The sequence below is a fragment of the Lasioglossum baleicum genome, chromosome 6 (assembly GCF_051020765.1).
Source record: "Lasioglossum baleicum chromosome 6, iyLasBale1, whole genome shotgun sequence".
In the NCBI taxonomy this organism is placed as follows: domain Eukaryota; kingdom Metazoa; phylum Arthropoda; class Insecta; order Hymenoptera; family Halictidae; genus Lasioglossum; species Lasioglossum baleicum.
The window spans coordinates 18,356,183-18,381,368 of NC_134934.1; the positions used below are offsets into that span (position 1 = coordinate 18,356,183).

The following is a 25,186-nucleotide window of genomic DNA, read 5'->3' on the forward strand; positions in this document are numbered from 1 at the left end:
CACAGTGGGGTATTTGGCCTGAAAAAGTGGAAAAAACTATTTTACCGTTATTTATAGGCTCAAGGTTACAATATTATATATCGTTGGATTCGTCTTAAGATCGGCTACAACATTATGAAATCCAAAATACATTTTAGTATTTAAAAAATCAAATTTACCTCAATTTTCTGAAAAAAAAGTTTTTTTTTCAACTTTTATATATGGAAATTTGTACACGTCTGAATACTGTTCCTCTTTTGTTCGAAACATTTTTTTCTCACAATCAGATTATCGAGAACCCCTGGAAAAGCGAGGCGGTAGTGGAATCTTTTTAATACTAAATAGGCTATAAAATTTGAATTCGGACATATTCGGATTTAAACTTTCTTGGCTTATAATCACGAATCTTTACCGAATGTAATGACACCAAAAAGAACACGCAATCTCGCGCAATACTATAACAAAATTGTCAATAAAGTTTTGTAATCTTTAAAAATTTTACAGAATGATTGATAATATTCAAATATTAATAACTATACTAATTTAGATGATAACAAAATAAAATCTATGCGAAAGTGCTCTGTATACCTAACCTGAACAACTTTTGTAATACAAGAATTTACAGAATTTTCCTTCAAACACTTGAAAATTGCCAATGAACAGACGCTGTCTTCGAGACTGTTTAAGAACGCCAAGCGCGCCTTAAAATCTCTCGACTTTCGATGAAGTTTACTACTTCACGGGTGTATAAATAGAAAAAACAATATTGCAGCCTTATTCTTCAGACCTTTAACTACAACGAACAACAAAAATTTTATGCCATACGCAAAAATTTAGAAATCGACTCTTTTCCACTTTTTCGGGCCAAATACCCCACTGTGCGTCGCGCCGTGTGTCGCCGCGGCGACGCGACGGGGTGACTATACAATACATAAGATCACCGAGTGGAGTAGGTATACAATATACGATTTCGAAAAGAAAGCTGCCAGGTACAGGGAAGCCAAGTGAAAAGTATTCTAGACAGATGGTGTAATGCGAACGCCTGCGCGAAGGAACGGCGGCGGCTCGACCGGTTCGCTTCGCCAGCGATTTTCCATTCTCAGTCGTCGATGGAAAAGCCCGGCGGCGGATGCGTTTCGTTTCGTGGTACCTGCGAGATACCGTGCGCACTTTTACGTTTCCGCATCTACATTTCTTGCACGCCTCTTCTTCATCTTCATCGATCAAACTCGAAGTAAACGAAACAATCGTTCCAGTGATCTCTTGACATTTTTCCTGAAATGTATCCTCGGCAGATGATCGCATCAATCGTGATCGATATCATCGTCCCTCGTTCTTTTCCCACATGAACCGAGAGACACCGAACGCCGGCAGATCAGGCAACAGGTGGCCCGAAATCGAGCATATAGTGATCGTGCGCTGTGCCGCGTGTATTTTTCCGGGACGATATGACGCGCGCGGACCAGAGGATGGATCTGTTGGAACCTGGCAGCTAGAGTTGACGCGCTGTCGATGGAAAAAAGCGGCAGCGGACGAGTCGCGAGCACGCGGATTGGTGCTATTTTCGGAGACTGTTTTCAACTGGTTAGCCTCGAGACACAGCAGATTTTCCTATTTTTAAGACAGCTCGTCCGATTCGGCGGAACCGTATTGCCGGAAACTACTAGTTCCCAGGAAAAAAGGGGATAGTATCGGTGGGATGCGCGAGGTCCGTCGAGCGACTGTCGCGTGCAGTTGCCGCGCGTTTCCCGGGTCATCGTTTCGGGATTTGCGCTGGTAGTTTTCGCTGGATCGCTACCGGTCCAGGTAAATCTTGAGCTTGAACAGAACGCTAGAGGAAAAAGAACGATGAACGCGATGGCAAGTGTGCACGAGGAGGGAAACTGGACCGGCAACTCGAATCATTCGAACGGCGAGAACGACGTGATCTCGAACACTATGGTGCAAATCGTCTTCTCTGTATTTTACGGGGTTATCTTCATGTTGGGCGTGTTCGGTAATGTGCTGGTGTGTTACGTGGTGATACGGAATCGTCAGATGCAGACGGTGACGAACCTGTTCATCACGAATTTGGCGCTGAGCGACGTGTTGCTCTGCGTGCTCGCGGTACCATTCACGCCTCTGTACACGTTTCTCGGCGGCTGGATATTCGGTCGAACTCTTTGCCACTTGGTCCCGTACGCTCAAGGTGTCAGCGTGTACACGAGCACGCTGACCCTGACGAGCATCGCGATCGACAGGTTCATGGTGATCATACATCCGTTTCATCCCCGCATGAAAGTCGAGGTTTGCTTGGCCGTGATCTTCGGCATCTGGGTGGTAGCACTGCTGGTCACTCTGCCCTACGGAATCTACATGCGCCTGGACGAGTCGCAGGCCTATTGCGAGGAGCGTTGGCCCAGCGAACGGTTCCGGAAGATTTTCAGCTCCGTCACCTCGATGCTCCAGTTCGCGCTGCCCTTCTTCGTGGTCGCCTTCTGCTACACGCGCGTCTCACTTAAGCTGAAGGACCGAGCCAAGTCGAAACCCGGTACCAAGTCCAACAAGAGGGAGGAAGCCGACAGGGAGCGAAAGAAACGGACAAACCGAATGCTGATTGCCATGGTCACGATATTCGGTATCTCCTGGCTGCCGCTCAACACCGTCAACATCGTCGACGACTTCTATCCACCGACCAACGCCTGGACCTACTACAGACTCTGCTTCTTCATGACCCACTGTCTCGCCATGAGCAGCACCTGCTACAACCCGTTCCTTTACGCCTGGCTCAACGATAACTTTCGCAAAGAGTTTAAGCAAGTACGAACTTATCGTCGGACCACCGCCTGCCCACCCTCTTTCGACTTCGACGCGATCTCTCGCTCGTTCCCATCGACATTTTCTTCGACTTACATCCTCTTCTCTTTTTTCCCATTCTCTGCATCTCGCTTGAAGAAAATCTAGGTGCATAGTGCACCAGCCAAGTTCTCGCACTATGTACCTCCTTTTACACGGAACAACTTATTGTTAGCCGTATTTAAGAGGCTTATAACTCGGCACTGGAGGCAGATGGAGAGATGTAATTTCGTACACTTGTTAAATGCTATCATGTTCTCAATATTGATGAAACGTTAATCTTCCAACAGTAGTAGGTTCCGAGATATAGGACCTCAAAAATCGCTTTTGTCGCTGACTGACTGACTGACAGATCATCAAAACTTTTCTGGTACTACACATTGAGCTACAAGTTTGAAGTTTGGTACATAGGTCCACCATAACAAACGCTCAAAGGGATAATTATCAAAGTTTGAAATTTCACACGTTAAAGGGGTTGTATTCGAAAAAAAAACATTACGAAATAGGTACGTAGGATAGAACATAGCAGCATACCAGAGTTGGGCAAAATGTAATTTCAATTAAAATTATCATTACTTGCCAATTACTGTAATTTGAAATTGCAGAAATAAAATTACATGTAATTGTAATTGGTAATTGCAATTACTTGACGAATCACTGTAATTGTAATTGTGGTGGGCAGTACAATTACTGGTTGAGCCAAAGTAATTGCAATTACCGATTACAATTACATTTTATTTCTGCAATTTCCAAGTAATTTGAATGCAATTGCAAGTGATTGTAATGGGTAGTTGCAATTACTTAACGCTAAAATGACACTAAAAAAAGGTAATTAGATACCTACTCAATGGAAATGTCGAAAAAGAACAAACAAAAAGCATATGTTAGGAAATATTTATTTTTTATTAAATTACAACTCTTAAGATATATATATATATATATATATATATATATATATATATATATAGTTTTCACTAGGAAATATTTATTATTAACTTCCCGATTTTATAGGGAATCGATTTTTTAGCAGATCTTCACGTTTCATGGTCATTGGAGTCATTTTAGACTATTTTTATCAAAATGTTCGTATGTGTGTGTGTATGTGTGTGCGTATGTCTGTTTCTATGGTATCAAATTTTTCGTTAACGTTTTCTGAAAAAGTAACAACGCGATCAGAATGATGAATGATGCAATCGATGTGCCCCGTCGTAACTTAGAGCTGATTAGATTTTGGTCCATTTTGGTCCAGTAGTTTTTTAGTTTTTTAATTTTTTTTCGAAGAAGTTCATTCAACAATGCAATTTATACGAGAGAACGGAAAGTTTCCACCGAAGAAACAAACGTAATTACACAAAAAGTTTTTTCTTTTGTACCTTATGCTAATGTTTCCGCTTACAATAATCGAAAATTATCCCAATGCAAGAGTGAGTTAATCATCTCTACTCCCAAGAATACATTTTCAAAGAATATGGATGAAAGTACAAAAAAAAATTTATATTACAATCTTTAAAAAAACAATTAGTTCAAAACGAATTATTAACTGAGATTAAATTGAAAATTAATATAAACTATATGATAATTATGAATAACATTAATGTTGAAAACGGATTGGTTAATGGAGCACACGGCACACATGCAGAATATTAAAATTTATTACTTTTCAAGAAAATACTAAAATTCCGTCTATATTGTGGTTGATTTTCAATTGGCCAGAGTAGGAGTGAAAGTAAGAACTCGTTATCGTGATTATATGAAAAATGCAAATATTCATCAAAAAACACCAATAATAAAAATATCGAATCAAGTAAATATGTCGAGTGAGGAAAAATATCAAATCACACGTAGTCAATTTCCAGTGGTTCCTGCTGAAGCGATTACGATTCATAAAAGTCAGGGACAAACATACGAGAAAAGTATGTTTGAATTTTAAAACATCAAAAAAACGAACTTTACAAATGTTGTATGTAGCACTGAGCAGAGTTTCAAAATTGAGCAGTTTATATATTTTGGGACAATTTAAATTAACAGTATCGAAGAAAACCAAGATCAATACTGCAAACCCGGATAATGAGGAGTTGTATCGTTTGCGAAAAACTAATTAAGACAATTTATTTTGCAACATTAGTATGCTATAACAAGGAACCAAGCGAGCAACGAGCATACGATGTTGGTTTAATGCGACGCCATATAGCAAACATTTTGATAAGTAGAAAACTATTGAATTTCCCTGAAAACGTATAATCTTATTAACCCGTACTAAAAATAATGATAATAATATACTGCAACTAACGAATCGGGAAGTTCTTTGTGTGGCTCTTGGAGAGTCACACACCAAATAAAAAACATTAATAGCTGCAGGCCCTACTAGCCATGCGTACCACTAACACTCTCGCAAGAGCAGTCCTACCCGCGAGCAAAAACAACCCTACTCGCGAGCTAGCGAAGCGAGCGAGCAACAATAACCCTCTAGTTTATTATGCTTTTTGGAGGGCGGAGATAGCGCACCAGTGCAATATTGGAATCTTTTTGAATTCGCGGATGACGGAGGCAGAGTCAATGCTAAATGTGAAAAAGAAACGAAAGGTCAGTTACAAATTAGTAATTATTTTTCGGATAAATCGATTTCTTATTCAATGCTTAATTGTAGCCTACCCCGCTATAAAGCAAACATTTTTTCGAACAAATACTGCTCTACCATCCTCAGCTCCAGTTGAAAGACTTTTATCGTTTGCTTCCACGACAAACACTCCGAAAGCAAATCGATAATACTCCAACTTTGAAATGAGGGTCATTTTGAAAAGTAATGGTAATCGTTTTTGTGAAATATCAAATGATTCGCTACAATAAAAAAAAATATTTAATAAATAATAAATATTTCCCAATATATAATGTATTTAATAAATAATAAATATTTCCTAACATATGCTTTTTATTTGTTCTTTTTAGACATTTCCATTGAGTAGGTATCTAATTTTTTTACTTACTTTTTTTAGTGTCATTTAGAGTTGAGTGATTGCAACTACCAATTACAATTACTTGGAAATTGCAGAAATAAAATTACAAAATTACAATTATACATGTAATTGGTAATTGCAATTACTTAACACGATTACAGTAATTGTAATTGAGTCTAACAATTACTTCAGTGTAATTGTTCTTTTAAACCACTAATTTTTATGTTTTGGACCATTTAACCGTTTTCTTATTGTAATTATAATCCACTTTTGCACATGTAATTGAAGATGTATCATAATTAAATACTCACGTGATTAATTATACTGCCCAACTCTGAGCATAACATGCATAAGTATACGTTTTATTAGCTTCGAAGTCGCAACAAATACTGATGAAAAAAGCAATCGCTCTAATGCAGCGGTTTCCCAGCTCAGAGGCGCGGCCCCCAGGGGAGGCGCGAACTATTGGCAGGGGAGGCGCCAAAATTTTTGTAATAAAGTTATTTAATTAATTAAAACGTGTATATATTATTACATCTATTAAAAGATAGGGAGGCGCGGGAAAAGAATTTTTTTTAGGGAGGCGTAGTTAGTCCAGTCGCCAGGTCGAAAAAAGGGCGTCTATCTGGAAAGTATTCCGAACTTAATGAAATTTTGGCACGTCATTTGGGGGTACTCTGGGGAGTCGAATCTGAGTTTTCGACCTCGAGGACCCTGTGCTGACTTGGGGAGGGGGAAAAAACCACGATTTTCGTTACCTGTTTTTGGTATTTCGTCTATAACTCAAAAACTATGGGCCCTACGAACTTTTTCTTTTCATTTTTGAAAAGAGCATTAAATCTCCTTCAAATTTCACCTGTCCAACGTATTTTGGTAAAATGTCATTTTGAGAAACATTTCCTAATTTTGAACACCTGTCTCTCGGTACCTATTGCGTCAAAAAATACGTTGGACAGATGAAATTTGAAGGAGATTTAATGCTCTTTTCGAAAATGAAAAGAAAAAGTTCGTAGGACCTATAGTTTTTGAGTTATAGGCGAAATACCAAAAACAGGTAACAAAAATCGTGGTTTTCCCCCCTCCCCCAAGTTAGCACAGGGTCCTCGAGGTCGAAAACTCAGATTTGACTCCCCAGAGTACCCCCAAATGACGTGCCAAAATTTCTTAAGTTCGGAATACTTTCCAGGTAAAAGTACCTGCAGGGCCCGCTCTAGGGGAGGGGGGGGGGGACAACCCGGGCATTTGCCCGGGGCGCCAAAATTTAGGGGTGCCATTTTGGCTTTGGCTGTAAGTGTGAGAAAAATATTGATGTTTTAAATATTCAATTAATAGAAAATTTCAGACTATCCTTGCCAGACAATTTTGCTAAAAACAAAAAAAAAAGGTCATTTTGTTCAGCGCGGTGCTTAGTGCTTAAAAAGGGGCGGCAATTTGTTTTTTTGCCCGGGGCGTCGTAACCGCTAGAGCGGGCCCTGGTACCTGGCGACTGGACTAACAATAAGTGGCGTGAAGGTCGGAAACCGCTGCTCTAACGTAAACAAAAGAAACTGCACCGAGCATCGTCGTCTACAGCGGCGGGGGGCAAATGGATCCGATCGTCGCGGGCAGAATATTAATCTTCGATACATTGAATTTGGATTTCGTCTTGCATATTAGAAAAGTATTTTTTTCTTTGATACCTACTTGATAATATAATTGATGAAATCCCAAGAAAAACATCCTGTAAACAGGAGCCAAGTTCCTACGGCCGTAAAAAGTTGTGGGATCAAACAAAATACGGCCAAGTTCGTTAGCTTAGAAATACCTCTTGTAATACTGAAAAAAGCGTTAGTAAAAATTAGTTTAAAAGAGCGCTATTTCAATTTGATTTTATGGCCAATGGCCATAAAAGATGTGAGGTAGCGGTCAAGTTTGAATAATTTAGCCCTCCGTGTAACTCTTTAAAAATTAAGTAACGTTCTTTTAAACTAATTATTAAAAACATTTTTTTCAGTATTACAAGAGGTATTTCTAACAATAAGCTAACGAACTTGGCCGTATTTCGTTTGATCTCACAACTTTTTACGGCCGTAGGAACTTGGCTACTGTTTACAGGATGTTTTAAAAGGGATCGAACAACAAACATGCAAACGATGAACACTAGACACATACTTATATACACAGACACGCACATGTGTACATTTTCTGACAAAGTTTCTGTAACGTAATTCGTATCGTTGCGCGTCTAGAGGGAGAAAATTCGTGTTCAGGGTACGCTTCTCTCGTCTGAACTTTACTCACGATGTTTCCTTTTTGCTCGATCGGACGTAATCTTTAGGAAATTTCCGTTCTCTAAGCTCCATTTGCTTACAGCTTTCATGACTGATGAAACGGTTGACTGTCGTCGCCAGAAAAGATCCCTTGATATCAAAGTAACTATTAATTAGATCAGTGCCAAAGCCAACGTTCGTCAGCGGTGGCTCCTTTGACCCTTGAAGATCCTACAAATCATATGGAATTCATTTCACGCAAATAATTACGATAACCATTATTTTAAAAGGCGGCGGAGAATTGTGTCACCCACATGTGGCCGACGTGTGACAGTTGACGCATAAATAAATCCGGTACGCGGAAATATTCGTATATACATAATTACGCAGGGGCGTAGACGTTGAACGATCAAATTTCGTCGGTGAATAGCAACGCGAGTTTCATCTTTCATTTTTCTGCATTGTTTTCAAGGTGCTTCCATTCTTCTCGAGAACTACGATTGAACAGCAAGCTCCAAAAAGTGTCGAGGGATTCGGAATCGATAAAGCATGCAACGGCAACAACACCCTCCAGGAATCGTTGCTCCCGAGTCAAACTCAGAGTCGAGTACCCAATCAGGAGGGTTGCGAATTAATTGTTCTCGAGGCAACCATTACCAACGTGTCCGCAGAGCTCGGAGAAGAAGCTCTGTGACAGCACGCTGAACCTAGGCAATGCCATGTCGTGGTAAGCGATACTTGTTCCCTCTTTGACTTTCCCTTTCAGCGTCGCAGCTCCGAAAACCTGACAGAAACTCGAAATGTGAAAATTCAAGAATTCATGATTATCCGCGTCAGTAAATTATAGTTAAGAACAGGCCTGGCCAACCAAAACGGGCCACATACCAGTGTCGAAAATTTTCAATTTTGCACCGCCTCCGAAAAGATTGTATTGTATTCAAGTTCGCGGGTATTCACATAAATTAAATGGAAATTATTTCATACTTTTTAGTGCGTTTTTTTTAAGTCGGTTTAATTTCTTTTTATAAAATTTTTTTATTTCGCACTTTTTAGTGGAACAAGCAGAATTTGTACAACACCGTAGGATGGTTTTTCGGTATTATTGGTTATTTGCAATAAAAAATGCAAAATTTGTTTTCAAGGGACCAATCGGGAGACATACCCTACAAAATTCAGAAGGTTTCGTCCTGATTGGTCCATCCATCTCGGAGTAATAGGTGAACATACATGAAATAATAATAATTCATTTTTCGCAAATAAAATCGTAAGGAATAAAAAAAATGCAAAATTTTTTCACGGGACCACCTCGGGGACACTCTACAACAGGCGTGGGCAATTTTGCCTTAATTGAGGCAAAACTGTCCCCACCGTAGCGCCCACTGTCCCCCACCAAGACCCGTCGTTACTATGCATTACTATGTAAGAAGGACGCGTTTCGCTCGTCGCAAACAGTGCGCAGGCCTCGTGCATCGGAGCCACGAGGAGCGCCACCGAAAGAAAGCTTGGTGGGGGAAGCAGGCGTTTGAGGGGCTCCACCCGTGCCCACGCCTGCTCTACAAGATGCAAAAGGTTTCGTTCCGATTGGTCCATCTATCTCGACGTAATCGGTGAACATACATGGAAAAAAGCGAAAAAAAGGCACATACAGATCGAATTGAGAATAAAAGAATAACATTTTCTCGTTTAACGCTTCGTTTTCAAGAAAATCGATTTTGAAAATGCAGCGAATACACGTGCTATTGCATAGGAATCGTTTGACGCGTCTGACCATGATCAACCAGTTCTACTTCGTGCATATACTAAAGCAGTGTTTCCCAAAGTGTAGTACGCGTACTACCCCTGGGGGTAGAGGAGTGTTTGAAGGGGGTACGCACTGATTCTAGTGCAAGAATTCTGGTGCAGCTCGAGTCTACCGTTGTGAACAAAGCATGTACGCGCCTTTGTTCTTAACGGAGGATATTCAGTGTTACGACAGTTATAGAAGGGGCACACAGATATATCGAAACTTCGGGAAACACTGTACTAAAGCAAGCCACGTGGCGCAATTTCAAACTCGAATTTCTCGAAAACGGAGCGTCAAACGGAAAAATGTTATTCCTTTTTTCACCCCCTGCTCGGTTCTACCGGCATTACTCGGTCCGACCACACCCTGCGTATAATAAAATTTCGAAAAAAAAATTTTTCAACAGAAATTATAATTAGATCATTTTGATTTTTTAAATATTACAATGCATTTCTGATTTCATAATGTTATTGCTGATGTTAATAGGTCTACGCGATGTACCTCGAAATTTTCAGAATATTAAAATAAAGTTCTAGATGGACTTGAGTATCGTCAGTCGTACAGTTGTAAAACTGTTCCACAAACACCTAATGTTAAATTCAAAGGGAAAAGGGGCAAAGGGTTAATTGTGCTCTGCGAGCTACGATTTCACTCGATCCACCCCTCAATTTGTGATTCTTCTCCTCCATTTACTTCCTCGCTTCTACAGTTTCAGTTTCGTTTATTTTTCGTGCGCATGCCAGCAAATTGACCGGAAGAGTAATGAAAATCGGGGCTATGTCTGCGGTCCATTTTTCCGTTGAAAGCTTGTTCTTATCGATTCGAGTAAACTATAAGGGTGTCCCTTCTCGAAACCGCGATTACGTTATCTGTTAGCTGTCGGTCGATGGGGTTTCGATGAAAGGTATATACTGCCAACACAGAGATTGCGTCGCCGCTAACAAATTGCGGATCCACTTTAGTTTCAAGCGCAACATGCCGTCAAGGCAATAAATCTTTCCGATAAACATTTCGAAAACTAGGCGGCTTATGAACGAGTGTATGAACAAGTTATATGAACAAGTTGAAACACTCTCTCGAGATCGAAATCCTGGAGCAAATAAGAATTGTTACAAACGACTCCCACTGAAAAAAATGTATATATAGCATCACATTGCATGAAGAAGTTCAATAAGCCAATCCAAGTGAACTCGGCTTTGTTAGAATCTCTCAAATGGCTAGAAGTTGAAAAGAAGTACATCCGCTATTGATGAATCCTTAACTTCGTAGTTCCTCTTTAATGAATTCTGTTGCGGTCCGAGATTAAGGTACAGATTCTAGATAATATTTCCTTTTTCTGAGAAATACAATTTGGCACAGTAATTATAAATAATAAAAAATACATCACTTGGACTCACAATCAATATAATATGTATATCTAATTTTTAGTCGTTAAGTTTTTTTTAGTAAAGTTTTTCTTGTACTCCTGTAATATTATTCTTGTACTCTTCTTGACGATCGTAAGATAATACACAATCGTGACAGCTTTGAAGGAAGATCCTTCGAGACGAAAAAGATAGGAAACGTATTTCTCTTTGCCCAACGCTGTCAGAGAAGACTGTGACTATGTTCTCTAGGTATCTTTAAACACATGTATTTCCGTATATGCTAGAGCGAACAGATGCCAAAATGAACGAGGTTCTAGAAACAGTTGGTTTTAGCACTCCCCACTGTTTATATTTGTTTTAACAACAAGAATTACGGTATCCGACAAGCATGACGCCATTAAGTCTACTTCAAGCGATGCTGGACTAAGTGAATAGAATATAACAGTTGTCCAAAAGACAGAGAGGATCGAAATAAAATTATATTATTGTTAAAGCATCGCGATCGATTGTTCTCCATATCGTGCACGTATACACGTGTAATAATGCATGCACGTATCTACATTATTGTTGAGTAGCCGAGCTGCTTTCACCGACACCGTTCCACGTCCATTATCATGCACTATCGTACGCTATCGTTCTTTATCGTCGTTCGTACTTTATACCTTTGTGCCGTTAGTTCCGCGATCCTGAAACTGCGTCCACCTTTTCAGCCGTCTCGGCGTTGTTCCACTCGATTCCAATATATGTACCGGCAGTAAAGGTGAATTCTTCTCGATCGAAAAATGAATATATATAATAAATTTTATGATTTCGGCGCAGGGTTGAGAATGATCCACATAAGGATCGAAACGTCGAGAAACATGTTGAATTAATTGCACATTTGCTGGTTTCTATAAATGATCGAACCCTGCGCCGAAATCATAAAATTTATTATATGTACCGGCAGTATTTGGTACCAGTTGGAAATGATCAATTTTTAACAATGACGACCGTTACTGTACAAAATGCATTATCGAGAGAACGTTCACGCATTTATACAATTACAAAATTGCAACACAAGAAAAATGATTCTACCGTGCGATAGGAACACCGGTGTTTTTTTACTGTCATTATTCGATAACTATAATATGTGTGTACAAACGTTGATGGTATTTCGTATCTGGCGTGTTACAGAAACGACCATGTTTATCAGAAAGAAGTGAGGCTGTTGTGCTAACAGCTCTTTTATTGGGAAACATCGCAACAACTCGCTCAGAAATAATCGAGTAAGTACCTGCTACGACTGGTACAATTTATCAACGATCCAAACGACGGACCATCGATCGGCAATGCGTCATTTCCTTTATCGCTTCCACGAAGAAAGAACAACCTCTGTTCTACGGGAGAGAAAGTACGATATAAAAATCGCTCGAAAAATCGATTGTACCGTGTACGTGTAACGACAGCCACGCAGAAGGATCCTCGAGGGCGACCGCTTCTCCCCTTCTTGCCAGCTCCGATTTCAATTCTACAAGTACTGCTCATTATCCTAGCAAACGATTGCGGTAATCCGAGTCTACCTCGCGAAGAACGAGACGCCCGCCGGGAGACAAATGGGCCAACGGGAAGAGAGAACGGGATACTGGCTGGAGCAGAGGGAGCAGAAATAAACCATAATTAGTTCAGTTCCAAGAGGGAGTCGAAAGAATTACCTATCCAGGTTCTCTCCTGTTTCCTTGTCCAAGACACACGTCCGCCCCCGCGAAAAATAAAAAAATGGTCGAGTCTAAAAACATTTCTGTATTTTTATTAACATTTTTACACAATTTAATAGTTACATCGCGGACCGAGGTTCGCGTTTCTTTTATACAAAGGTAAATACAATATGTAAACAGCAATGAATACGGCCCTGGAGTTAATCGTGTGCGACGTACTCTCTCTTCGAAATATTTTCATTTGGCAAACAATAACTCTTTTCCTCGTGTTCATTTCCATCCTGGTGTGTAAGGGTAGATTTATAGTGGAGCGGTGAGCATCGATGATAGCGGCGCGGTGAAAACAAACCAACATTCGTGACAACATTTCGACACATACTGAAGAAAAAGTACATATGTATTTTCTTTGTTTTTCTTTTTTATTTCACCGCACAACTCACCTCGCTGCTCCACTATAAATCCATACTAACATATGCACGCCTCTATGTACTTTCTTTGTACCGGATACTCGTACACTACTGTCATCGTGATTAAATGATCTCGAGATATGTAGTATCCGATACAACAATCGTCCGTTTACTTTTCTCGCGTCGAATTTTCGCCAGTTTTCTGAAACTGAGGTCACGTTCGGGTCGATTTTGCACGTTGTACGCGCTCATGTCTCGCATCGTCTATTTTCTTTGCTGTCATCGCCTAGCCTCCCGTTATCCAGCTACGAGCGGTAGGTTAATGCCAAAGGGAGTAGTAGTCTTGAATAGATACGTAACCATTACCCGCGACAAACAGAATCAATGATCATATTTCAATGAAGCGGCTAACGATCACGTTCATTGTATCAACGATGTGAAGCGTGAAGAAAAAATTTGATTAGTTAAATTTATTCTCTAGAACGGCTCTATAATATATCTCAAATATATTGTGCGCATACAATCCGTAATCTCTCTGGCATTAACGTTGCGTATTTCTTGACGTGTTCCGAAATACAAACGATCTTTGTTCTTCTCTCTCTCTCTCTCTCTCTCTCTCCCATCTCTGTGTGTTCCTTTGATCAACGTGAAAATTATTGAAACGTTTATTGACAGAAATATACAGACGAGTTTCATCTGAGCCACAATTTCAATCGTAGAGCATCCACACCGTTCAAGTAATACCGAAATAATCGTTTGTCACGTACAAAGCCTAGATTCTCGTATAAACGTAGCGCCGGACTATTAGTGATCTCCGTTTCCAGAACCACCTCGTCTGCATTGTCTTCCATCATCGCTTGTATCGCCCTCCTTACCAGATTCGATCCGACTTTCCGTTTCCGATATTTCACGTCGACGGCTAGCATTGCAATGTATCCACGTTTTATCACCTTCCTGTGGATATCCAGCTTGCAGACAATGGCACCGATACACTTGTCACCGTCCATCGCCTTGACGAACAAAAAGCAAGAGTTTTTCTGTAAATTCTACACCTGCAAGACAAAGGCACCCAACGAAAACTGGCTAAAAAGTTCTTACACTTTCTTTTCACGTCTGAAATGTCGGTTTCTCGTTTTTACATTCTACACAATACGATCGTGAATAAATGGAAATGCGATAAGGAACGATTGGTCTTAGATTCCGACTTGAAAGATTCAAGCTTCGGATCTAATATTTTTAATATACATGCAGGTATACGTACCAGAAAACATAATTTTGGCCAATTATGAATGAAATATCTATATGTGTAAATGGAGTACGGTTCGCTCAGATCTTTTTGTATCAAGTGCATAATGTCGGGCATCTGTAGCTCGCTCGTGTAACTAACATATTGGATGTTACTGTCATCGGTTTCCAGAGACAATGTTTTCGCTTCGTCTAGATACATACAACAAGAATAAAATATAAAACATTTGATAGTAACACGATTTGTATTGTATCAATAATTAAATGTCGATCGTGTAACTGCAAGAACTACAAGAATTTCGTAATAGTTTCGACCTAGTTAGTTAACATTCAATAATGATTACACAGTCGATTTAATTATGTTGTATAAATGTCTCCTGTGAAGATAACAACATTTAGATATGGATTTGTCATACCGTGCTCGTTGAAATGACCTTGCCGAGGCATTCCATTTGTACGTGGTTCTTCATACGTATCGCTAGTTGCCAAACTCAATCGGGACTTAATATCTAAATTCATGATATCCGTGACAGAATTTTCCGATTCCTCTTCGATGTTACTTGGTTCAGCTTCCGATTCGATAGTATCTGTAACGTTGTTCAGCTGTACGCTTTCCATTTTTCCTCAATTTTCCTAGATCTCCGTTGCCCGAATTCCACTTCAGGATGACTCGATAGTATGAATTTTTAGTTTTCTATGCAAACCACCGATGTGCCATCAGAGTTTGTCGTTACGGCACACGCTCTTCAATCGAATTTTCATAATTACGGTAAACTGATTCACCTATTGATACTATTTCTACTTTAAAATCCGGATATCCGACATAAACCGTTCAACAACGGGCACCATATTGAATTTTCTGTGATAACAGCTACCAGCGGAGCATAAACAATGATTTCACAAGAAGCAACTGTACTTTGTCAAATACGTATGTGACGTGTCTTTTACTGCTTTCACGAAATATGAAAATGCGCAATGTATACTGGTAAAAGCGGTCGATCTAATAGGCTAGTAGCTTAGTAGTGTCGCCGTAGATGTCGTCGCAGATCTTTTTAATAAAATTTAACATGGGTAGGTGCACTCAATACATTATAACCTTAGACCATATGTAAACTGATATAAACTTATTATAGCACTTATAGACACGGTGCAGATCACGGTGCATTATACAGGTGTGCCGACTGAGAGCAGTGATGCCAGAGCTGTGATCAGGGGGTCCAAGCTGTAATGGGAATAGTTTAACCAGTAAGTTGCGTATCCCGAATGTCAGGCGGCGTTGGTGTCGCTGCAGTTTTTGCGTGCGTGTGCCTATCGCGCCAAAAGCTACGAGAGTCATTCATTGCGATACATATACCAAAATTTTCGACGGTTTTATAAGATCGTCGGTGGGCCAATCAGCTAAAGAGTTGGACTACCAAGCGGTAGACCGAGGTTCGAATCCTGGTCGGGTAAACAGTTTTTTTTCCAACCGTCTACCGCTTTATATCTATATATACTGTTATTAGTTCCGTTCCCAGATCATAGGCGGCGCTGAAATACTGGTTAAATTTTTAACACGCCAGCTTGGACCCCCTGGCTGTGATACTGTGGTACTAAACCCATAGACATATAGAGATAGACTGCGCGGCCTGAACGAAGCGCTGAAGCCCACAATGGCGGCGTGCGAGAGAAAGAGAGCATTAGCCGGGGTCCATAGCGCTCTCTTTCTAATTGATGTGTCGACACATCATATAGAAAGAGAGCGCTATGGACCCCGGCTAATGCTCTCTCTCTCACTCTTTGTACCGCGCGCCGCCATTGTGGGCTTCAACTCGCCCATAAGACGGCGCAGTCTATCTCTATATGTCTATGACTAAACCATACCCCCACCATAGTTTACTATTGCCCCTACCACAGCCTACTCTAGTACTAGCCGTGCTGAAGGTAAAAATGGCAACAACGCGGGAGTCCGATTGATATATATATACCAATATACCTAACCCAACCCACTGAATCAGACTCTCAATCTCCCATAGACATATAGAGATAGACTGCGCCGTCTTATCCAATTATGGACTAATTATGAACGAATTATGGACTCTGGTGGACTCTTGGACTCTACTTTAGTGTCCGACCAACAGCGTACAATGAAGCAGATAGAGAATCGAGCATTATATTTTAATACGAATAAGTTGTAGAGCTTATCTCGATGAAAATGAGACCAAATACGACATCATTTGGTTAAGTTTCTATCCAGTTTCTGTCCTTTCACACTTGATCAACGTATAAAGAAACTCGATTGTCCTTCTTTAATCTTCTTTGTCCGTGATTAAATGCGTGACAACATTATTTTGTTTACATGAATCTCTATTTAAACTGTAAAATTACGTTGCGATGACAGAGAGTAAGTTATTTATTGTAATTTCTTCTCCAGAAATGATTAAACCCGTAAAAGAATTGCAGTTTCTTGAATGCGTTTAATGTAATGCAGCTAAATATCAAAACGTTTTATTCACAGTTATACTATTTTAATTACAAAATAAAGAATGAATGAGTTATATACAGAGAAGACTTACAATCGAAGTCTGTGTTGTATCTTTTTATTAGAAACTGAATTTAACATGTTATGTTATAAACTCTGTTTTAGATTCTGTGGACATTTATTTTCTTACGAGAATGTGTAACAGTATGATTGTTCTGCATTATTGTTGCATTTCTATGTTAAAAAGTTCTCAGAATTATGTACACCTATAAATATAAATTACTCTAACGCTGTAAGAAATTCTTTTTGCATAAATAATCACGAAGTATTGCTTAATTTGATTCAGCGATCGCTCTAATAAAATTTTTGTTTCTTTAAGGTTTGAAGGTAAAAAAAGAGTATATGACAATGCAGAAAATTATGCGATCCATAGAAGAATGCAATGCCATTCGGTACGCATCTTACAGAACTGCAGCAAAGATGCAAATCTTATATAAAGAACTTTGCAGTAAGTTCAATGTTGTGAATAATGCAAATTACACTAACAAAACAAGACTACAATAATCGAATTCCATTTTTGCAGTGCAATATATTCAATTAGAGTTAATTGCTGGAATCTTCGAGCGACACAGACTTTCGATCACAGAAAATTGTGTGAATCTAGATCCTAGCGAAATCGAAGATGTTCTCTCCGATATTTACTTTGCAGCTTGTAAGGAGAACAATACTAACTTCGATGCTGATAACACAACGAAGCTAGCAGTGGATTATATTTTAACGACATTCGATAAGTACGTTATTTCTCTAGTACTGTGCATTTTCTGCTTAACATAATATGTAATAATTATCTCAACACTTTTGCTTGAATTTTCTAGACAATATTCCAGAAGCGTCTCAGTATTTTCTGTGAAAGTTGCTTTGATATTAATGAGCTCTGGAAGACTACAAGAGAAATACGGCTACTTTTATCAACAATTAGCTGATCATAACGCATGTTTGTCTAAAGTTAACTTGCACATATTATTAACGAATATTTGTAAAATAACCGAAATGCTTGGAGAAAGTGCTGCTTACGGGTATCAAAGTATCCAATCGCATATCGATCATTGTTTCTCAAAGGTATAACAGAATTAATTTTCAAATATATTTGATTTAAAGTTAAAATTTTATCGATCAAATTTTACGATAGTCTCAAGGATGCCTCGGAGTGACCGAGTCGGAGTTCGCATCATGGATTATGCAAGAACCTCCTTTACTTGTTTGGATAACAACGTTTAATCGTATGAAGTCTGCGGAGCACAGTACGTGTAACACTATAATACCAATAAATCATTTATACATTAGATAAGACTTACAGAAATTATTTTTATTTCAGTTACACATAATATAAGGTGTTCGTCCTGCAAAGTAACACCTATTCAAGGAACACGTTACACATGCATGAAATGTACAACGTATCATCAGTGCCAACAGTGTTTTCTGTATGGTAAGGTATCCGGAAAACATAAATTGAAACATCCAGTTCGTGAATTCTGCACCAAGGTACGTGTCCATAAATGATGTAATCTTTTTGTACAGAATAATAAATATTAAATACTTCTCAGACATCGAATCGCGAAGTAACAAAGTTGATTATCGAGCTAATAAGGAATAAATTAAGATTGTGCTCTACCAGATCAATCGAAATGAACACAGAGGATCATCAAACACCACAGATAACTAGGTAAAACTATAAAGGGTGATAAAGTACGAACATTCTCTTTTATTTAATCTGTTTCAATTAAAAAATTCCTTTGTAATATTTGCTGAAGCAACGAAATACGACATACAACGGATAACGAGTCTATAAGGAGTACAATGAGAAGACGAGTGTTAAATGATCCGCAGAAAGAATTGCAGAGTATAATAACTCATCTAGAAGAAGAGAATAAACAATTGCAGATCGAGCTACTCGATATACGGGGTACTAAAGCGGAAAGACTCCAACGACATCGAGCTACTATCGAGTCACAGTTGCAACGTTTAAAAATATTAAAAGTAAGATCGATTGAATTATTTACAAGATTAGAAAAATTAAAACGGTGATACTGAAACATTGTTTGAACTATTTTCTAGAAATATTTGTTCGCTGATAGGACTCACATGCCCCGTATAATGAATTACATGCAAAGTACACCAATGATTCCTCCGTTGTCGTCGAGATTAGCGGCATTGCCCATCAATTTTGAGTTGAGTCCGATTATTCGACAAGAGAGCATAGAGCAGAACACAAATCTTAATGACACGGATATGTTGCAACCAAATAATTTTAATCCAACGCTATCCGGCGAATGTATCACCGAAGAAAGCAACGATGTTGAGGAAGCGTCCACTAGCACAAATTTTGGCAATACGCTAGAACCGACTCATATAGAGTTGAGTACATGGATCGGAGGTACATTGTTAATATTATCGGGTCATTCCACGCGAAAATACGGCATTTGTTTAAAACAATTGCAAAATAAATGGTGAAAACAACATTTTTTTCAAACGACAATATTTTTAGTAGATACTCTTATGTTTTCAGTATAAGCTCCCAAAAACTCATTTTCATCGGTTTGATAGTTCTAGACTGTTATGGTTCAATGAAAAAAGGGTGACACATTTTTTTACACGTCTGTAAAATCAACAAAATTTTTAAGTTCATAGGTCACTGAAGACTACAACATATTTAAATTTGAACAACATCTGAACTTTTACTCCAAAAACTGTACGTTCTCGCGTGGAATAATCCTATAGCATATTTTTCTCAAGAGTTTCTCGAAAATATTATATGTGATTTATAGGTAACAAAAGGTCGGAGATAAATGCCACTGACAGTGGTTTCTCGCAATGGTTGGGAGGATCGAATGATTCTGGATCGAAAACAGAAAAATATTCAATGAAAACGGTGACACCAAGCACCGAGAACGAATCACCTTTGATTATTTCCGACACCCTTATGGGTATTTACAGAGATAATACACCGTCTTCTCTTCAACGACCCGATAAACATTCGCAACACAGCAGTTTGCAAAACATACAAGGAGATTTAAATGATATATTAGATAGATTGCAAAACATGGTCGCAGACGACTGTTTACTGGATGGTATGTTATATTATGGCAGTACAAATTCGTTTTGTTATACAGAAATGTTTTCATTACAAATTGTTGTTGCAGATTCTTACGTAGCTAACGATAATTGTAAATTGAAACGTGCTACAACGGAAATGGAAGATTTATTAACAGGACTTATTCAAGGTATGGAATCCCGTAAAAGCAAACTTACCACTATTGTGTGACGAATGTTTCGATTACAAACAGTGTTTCGTAATTTTTCAAATAAATGCTAACGAAATAAATATCTCCGTCCGAGTAAATATAGATATACATACTACGAAGTCATGCATTTCAAATGATATCCATTTAGAAGTAACCGACATGAAATGTTGGTGAAGTATTGTACATTTAATAGATATAGATATAATGTGCAATGGTGGCAAAGATTAAAATAGTTTCCCTTGTATTAAAAAAGAATGGGAATGACATTATTATATACAAGTTTATAATTAGCGTTAGTTGAATCTTGTGCGTGAATTTCAGTTTTTCCATTAAAAATTTTCAAACGATATAATTAATAAATTATTTTTTTTATACAATTTCTCAAATGCAAATAAAGCTATATAAGTTAAACATATATAACATAATAGAGTATACATTATTATACGTATACTATTAGTAAAATAAAGTAATAAACGAATATTTCCTTTTTTTCGTTTAGTGCGTATATCTTTGAAGTTTATGTAAATAACAAAGAACTTTCTCGTCATAAAATAAACAGAAAATTTTGTTGTAAAAAATTATATAAATAGGTTTCATCGTATCGATGAATAGACTAGATGATTGAAAATGATGATTCATATGTCAATAGAGTACACTCACTTGCAGCACAAATCGTACGAATGCTATTACATGTCTGTTTCATGTAACAATGTGTCTGTTATGTAAGTAATTTTAAGCAAACGTGAAATATGCACTTTCTCTGATGGTAGATTTACTGTCCATGCCATTACACGAATACCACGATTATACCATCTCTGTATAGTATACCTAAAATAAATAACGTAGAAAAAATATTATGTTCTTTGTAATATGAATCACAATTAAAGATCGTATTAATACGACTTATAAGAAATACCGTGAAGGTCTTGTGTACATACTGATTTATCGTATCTTTATGTAACAGAACAAGTGAAACACCTGTAAGATAGTATACAAAATGGTGAAATGCCCACTCATAAATATGATCTACTACACAAGCTATAATATGTTTAATTGGATTCCGAAAACGCATTGGTCCTGCTTTCTCAAAAGCAGAAAATGACATTCTCGAAAAATAATGTGGTCTCCATGCTAAGCTTGTCACAATTTTCGGATTCTTTCTCCTGACCTGTAATAAAAGAATCGTTATTTCATTTACCCATTCGATAGTTGGCCATTGATAATAATTAGACTCCGGATTTTATGCATTTGTAACAAAAATAAGCAAGTTCAATTTAAAACAGTGAAGATATTCAAAGATTTGAAATGTATTATTATATTATTTTCATCACATTAAAATTATTAATGAAGAATATAAATTTATATTTAGCTCCTGCATCTTGCAATTGCTGCGCAAACTTTTTATTTTGCATAAACATCCAGAGTTTAATAATAATTATTAAGATTTTCTTCTGTCCAATTACCATGTATATAACGATAGGATTAAAACTGGATACAATTCCTCTTTCATATAATTTCGGATACATATTGTACGCATCTAAAATTGTTTGTACTACTTCCAATCTAGTTTCTTTAACATCTATAATGATTCTTTGATCCTGTTGTAAACATGTATTTAAAACGTGTTCCAATAATGGAATATTCTCACATTCGGCAAACTTATCCCTATAAGCAACGAATTGTATTTAAACCTTTTTGTCTTTGTTACAAACATTTTCGAACGGAATTATAAAATAAGTACTTCAGCGGATGATTACAGCTGATATCTAATTCCCTTAATTGATCCCATGTCATGTCTCTTACACTTCCAGTTCTTCCAGTAACTCTATCAATCGATGGATCATGAAATATTATAGGTACATAATCCTTCGTAAGATACAAGTCAAGCTCAACTGCTTTGCAGCCCCTCTTTTTGCTCTGAAAAGTATAGATTGTGATCATTATTCAGCTTGTAACGAAGTTTCAACAATTAATGCCTCAAAATAGTAATATTTCTGTTAGTAACTACTATATTAGTATTCGTATTTACATTATAAAACAATTAAGCAATTTTTCTCGCTACAAAGATACCTATAGTACTCCAAACTAAATACAGTCGAACCTCTATACTTGCAAAGCACAATTATGCTAGCTGTAAGTAGAATTTTGCAGAATTAACTTTGCATTAGGTGTGCAAGAACTCGAAAATGTTGGACCGGGACAGGCTAAGAATTTTATTCGGAATCAGGAATAGGGCTGTTACTTTTATTCGAAGGTCAAAGAATTTGAAGCTTCGTAGCTTCGATTTTAGAAACTTCAAAGGTGATTATGAAGTTTCAGAGCTTTGATTTTTTAGAAACTTCGAAGATGATGAGAATCGAAGTTTCGAAGCTTTGAACTTCGCAATTTCGATGCTAAGTTATATTTGATACAATTACAGTGAGTGTAAAAAGTGATTGGACGATCCTACATTTCGAAAGAAATACGTCACCACAGCTAAAAGATCGAAGTTGGGCAACTTTATACGATTCGAAGGCTTCGTAGCTTCTATACTTCGAAGTTCCCTTCGTTCCTTCGAATCTTCCAAGAGTCGAAACTTCAGAAAAGTAACAGCCCTAAATCAGGACAGGTTCTCAAAAATTTCAGGATTCTCGAACATGTTTGGATTCTCCTATGTCGCACACTAGTTACGGCGGTACAAAGGTTCGATTGTAACAAGAGACAAGTCAATATGTTAATTCTCCTCCTAGAAATAATCTCAAAATATAAAAGAAAAAAACCATGATTAAATGTAAGATTTTACATTACGAAAGGCTGTTAAGCTGTTCTCAGGATAATCAAGTGCTCCACCACGATGGGCCACCACTCGCATGCAAAACTGCTGTCCGTTATTGTGATCCTTGGGTACGTTATTATCGTTTTTTTCTACTAGGGGATTAAGTCCGAGCACTTTGTCTTTTATCTCTGAACTCGGCTGTGGAATTTTGGCTACTTTTAATGCGATCATAACGATTAGGGTACCCCAAATAATCCATGGTACGGAAAAATTGTAAAAAACACTGATTAAAGTATTCCAAATATTTTGTAAAAACATCCACAACGTAGCGCTGCATAAAATTAGTTCGAGAAATCCATGCATCTTTTTAAAGGAACCTTTAGGTTTTGGTTAGCGCTTTTTATTCTTTCCAAGGGAAGATAAAGAGTGTTATGAACTCTATGCGAAGAGGGACACTGAGCATAATACTGTTTCGCAACGCATTATATTACTTGAGCGTATGATACTGCACATTTTTGTTGACACTGTTCAAAGCTTGATAATGTACAGTCGTGTTCAACAATGGGTTTCGTACTTTCTCATATTTACAGTCGGCAGAATGATAACCGGACGCTTTCCATGTTACCTGAAACATTTAATTCATTTTCAATCGTGTACAATCGAAACGTTACAGTACAACGATACTATCCCATTCCTATTTTATTCGTTTATAAATGATCCTGTTCTGTTAACTTTCGCTCACTCGCACACAACTTTCTATGTAACTCCAATAACTCTACTAGTACTCAACTAATACAACTCCAGCATAAATTCAATATGAGATTATTCAATGAAATAGTTATTTTAGTGCAAAATTGATATTTCTCATTATACTTGAAACATTAAATTTCAAGTTTTCAGATTCTAAGTATTATATGCGAGTAATTAGAAGTTAATTCTATTCTACTCTACGATATAAACACGGTAAACACACCGATGACAATTTGTAAGTAACTGTTTACATGGAACTTTACACGACTCCAGCATAAATTCAATACGAAATTATTCAATTTATAAGATTTAACCGGCTCGAAAGTTCGGCCAATATCTTACGCCTTTGTAATTGCGGTACAGTCGCGACGTGCAGCTTAAACCTTTGGTGTAGCGATATTTTCAAACAAACAATACGAGATTACGCGGTGTGGCTTACAGCAAAAACGTATACAAACGATGCATGACACAACACGCGCAATAGGCTATTGGGTTATACAAAGCATGACCTAACTGTCTAACTAACTCGGAGGCTTAGGTTCTCTCTTTCTCTCTACCACTGTTCGTCGGAGTCGGAGTACAAAGCTCCGACGCCCACCGACGCCTCCGACCACGGTGCATTATACAGGTGTTCCGACTTCCCTCAGAAAAATGTGATATTTTGATCCTATTTCCATTAAAGAGAACATAAATTATAATCTAATGTTAATGTTACTGTATATTATTGTATTATTGCATTTTTGCATCGTTTATTGTTGAAGGTATAAAAACAGATATATGAAAACGGTGAGAATATATTACATACATGTATAATAATAATAGTATGCAGTATGTAAGGGTAATATATATATATATATAGAAATAATAACTGATAAGAGGACCGATGTGAGGACCGATATAGGACCGAAAAAATAACGGTCCGAGAACCGACATGAGGATCGATATCCAATGATCCAATGTATGAAGGACCGTAATCAAACAAAATTTCTGTCTTTCATAACGGTTATTTGGAGTATCGGTCCTTCATAACTGTTTCAATCAAGCCCGATATGTAACAGTTTCAAACAGTTATTTTCGGGCCCGTTTCAAGCCCTGCTTATACGTTCGAAACTTCGGTAACGTGAATTTCAGAGCAACGAATCGAGTCGAACAGAACAGTCGCAAAGCAGCTCACGCTCCGAGTCACGGCCAGTGTCGCCAGAAAGTGACCGAACTTCACCGAACCGTCACTCGAGGCTCGAGGGGAATACAAGGTACCCCCTCTCTGATGACCAGAGTAATATGTGATACGTTGCGCGTGCGCGATGGAGACGCAACAATGACTGACATTTCGCAGGTTTTAGGTTATTGCCGCGTATCGTATCGTACCTATTATGTACATATGAATCATGTGGGTCGTTCTAAA

At 38.1% G+C, this 25,186-nt stretch overlaps 4 protein-coding genes across 16 annotated transcripts; 2 read left to right on the plus strand and 2 right to left on the minus strand.

Moving 5' to 3' along the window:
• Positions 1–110: 110 nt before the first annotated feature.
• On the plus strand, positions 111–14,279 carry LOC143209311 (prolactin-releasing peptide receptor). 2 transcript variants are annotated; one of them, XM_076424777.1, is made up of 3 exons: positions 111–2,778; positions 8,490–8,744; positions 12,341–14,279. In XM_076424777.1, the coding sequence occupies exons 1-2, from the start codon at positions 1,828–1,830 to the stop codon at positions 8,709–8,711; spliced, it is 1,173 nt and encodes a 390-aa protein (XP_076280892.1). In that variant the 5' UTR covers positions 111–1,827; the 3' UTR covers positions 8,712–8,744; positions 12,341–14,279. The 2 variants fall into 2 exon arrangements, with proteins under 2 accessions (XP_076280892.1, XP_076280893.1); XM_076424778.1 differs by lacking the exon at positions 12,341–14,279 and adding an exon at positions 8,308–8,371 and having other exon boundaries at positions 8,490–8,630.
• Positions 12,926–15,401, minus strand: LOC143209325 (N-alpha-acetyltransferase 30). The gene is made up of 3 exons (XM_076424803.1): positions 14,930–15,401; positions 14,530–14,705; positions 12,926–14,278 (listed from the first exon to the last, which is right to left on the minus strand). Exons 1-3 carry the CDS (start codon positions 15,129–15,131, stop codon positions 13,961–13,963), a joined length of 696 nt encoding a protein of 231 aa, XP_076280918.1. The 5' UTR covers positions 15,132–15,401; the 3' UTR covers positions 12,926–13,960.
• Positions 15,402–16,383: 982 nt separating this feature from the next.
• LOC143209299 (uncharacterized) lies at positions 16,384–20,315 on the plus strand. Of its 6 annotated transcripts, none has more exons than XM_076424745.1 (11): positions 16,384–16,436; positions 16,529–16,896; positions 17,354–17,482; positions 17,558–17,765; positions 17,850–18,093; positions 18,164–18,275; positions 18,350–18,516; positions 18,579–18,697; positions 18,786–19,011; positions 19,090–19,408; positions 19,800–20,296. In XM_076424745.1, exons 2-11 carry the CDS (start codon positions 16,887–16,889, stop codon positions 20,294–20,296), a joined length of 2,031 nt encoding a protein of 676 aa, XP_076280860.1. In that variant the 5' UTR covers positions 16,384–16,436; positions 16,529–16,886. The 6 variants fall into 6 exon arrangements, with proteins under 6 accessions (XP_076280860.1, XP_076280863.1, XP_076280859.1 ...); XM_076424748.1 differs by lacking the exon at positions 16,384–16,436 and adding an exon at positions 17,140–17,266 and having other exon boundaries at positions 16,465–16,732; XM_076424746.1 differs by lacking the exon at positions 16,384–16,436 and adding an exon at positions 17,140–17,266 and having other exon boundaries at positions 16,466–16,896.
• A 647-nt stretch (positions 20,316–20,962) lies between these two features.
• LOC143209314 (glycerophosphodiester phosphodiesterase 1) lies at positions 20,963–25,106 on the minus strand. 7 transcript variants are annotated; one of them, XM_076424790.1, is made up of 7 exons: positions 24,956–25,100; positions 24,308–24,448; positions 23,059–23,656; positions 22,018–22,193; positions 21,740–21,941; positions 21,215–21,444; positions 20,963–21,104 (listed from the first exon to the last, which is right to left on the minus strand). In XM_076424790.1, the coding sequence occupies exons 3-7, from the start codon at positions 23,392–23,394 to the stop codon at positions 20,963–20,965; spliced, it is 1,086 nt and encodes a 361-aa protein (XP_076280905.1). In that variant the 5' UTR covers positions 23,395–23,656; positions 24,308–24,448; positions 24,956–25,100. The 7 variants fall into 7 exon arrangements, with proteins under 7 accessions (XP_076280905.1, XP_076280904.1, XP_076280901.1 ...); XM_076424789.1 differs by having other exon boundaries at positions 24,296–24,448; XM_076424786.1 differs by having other exon boundaries at positions 24,124–24,448.
• Between the last annotated feature and the right edge of the window lie 80 nt (positions 25,107–25,186).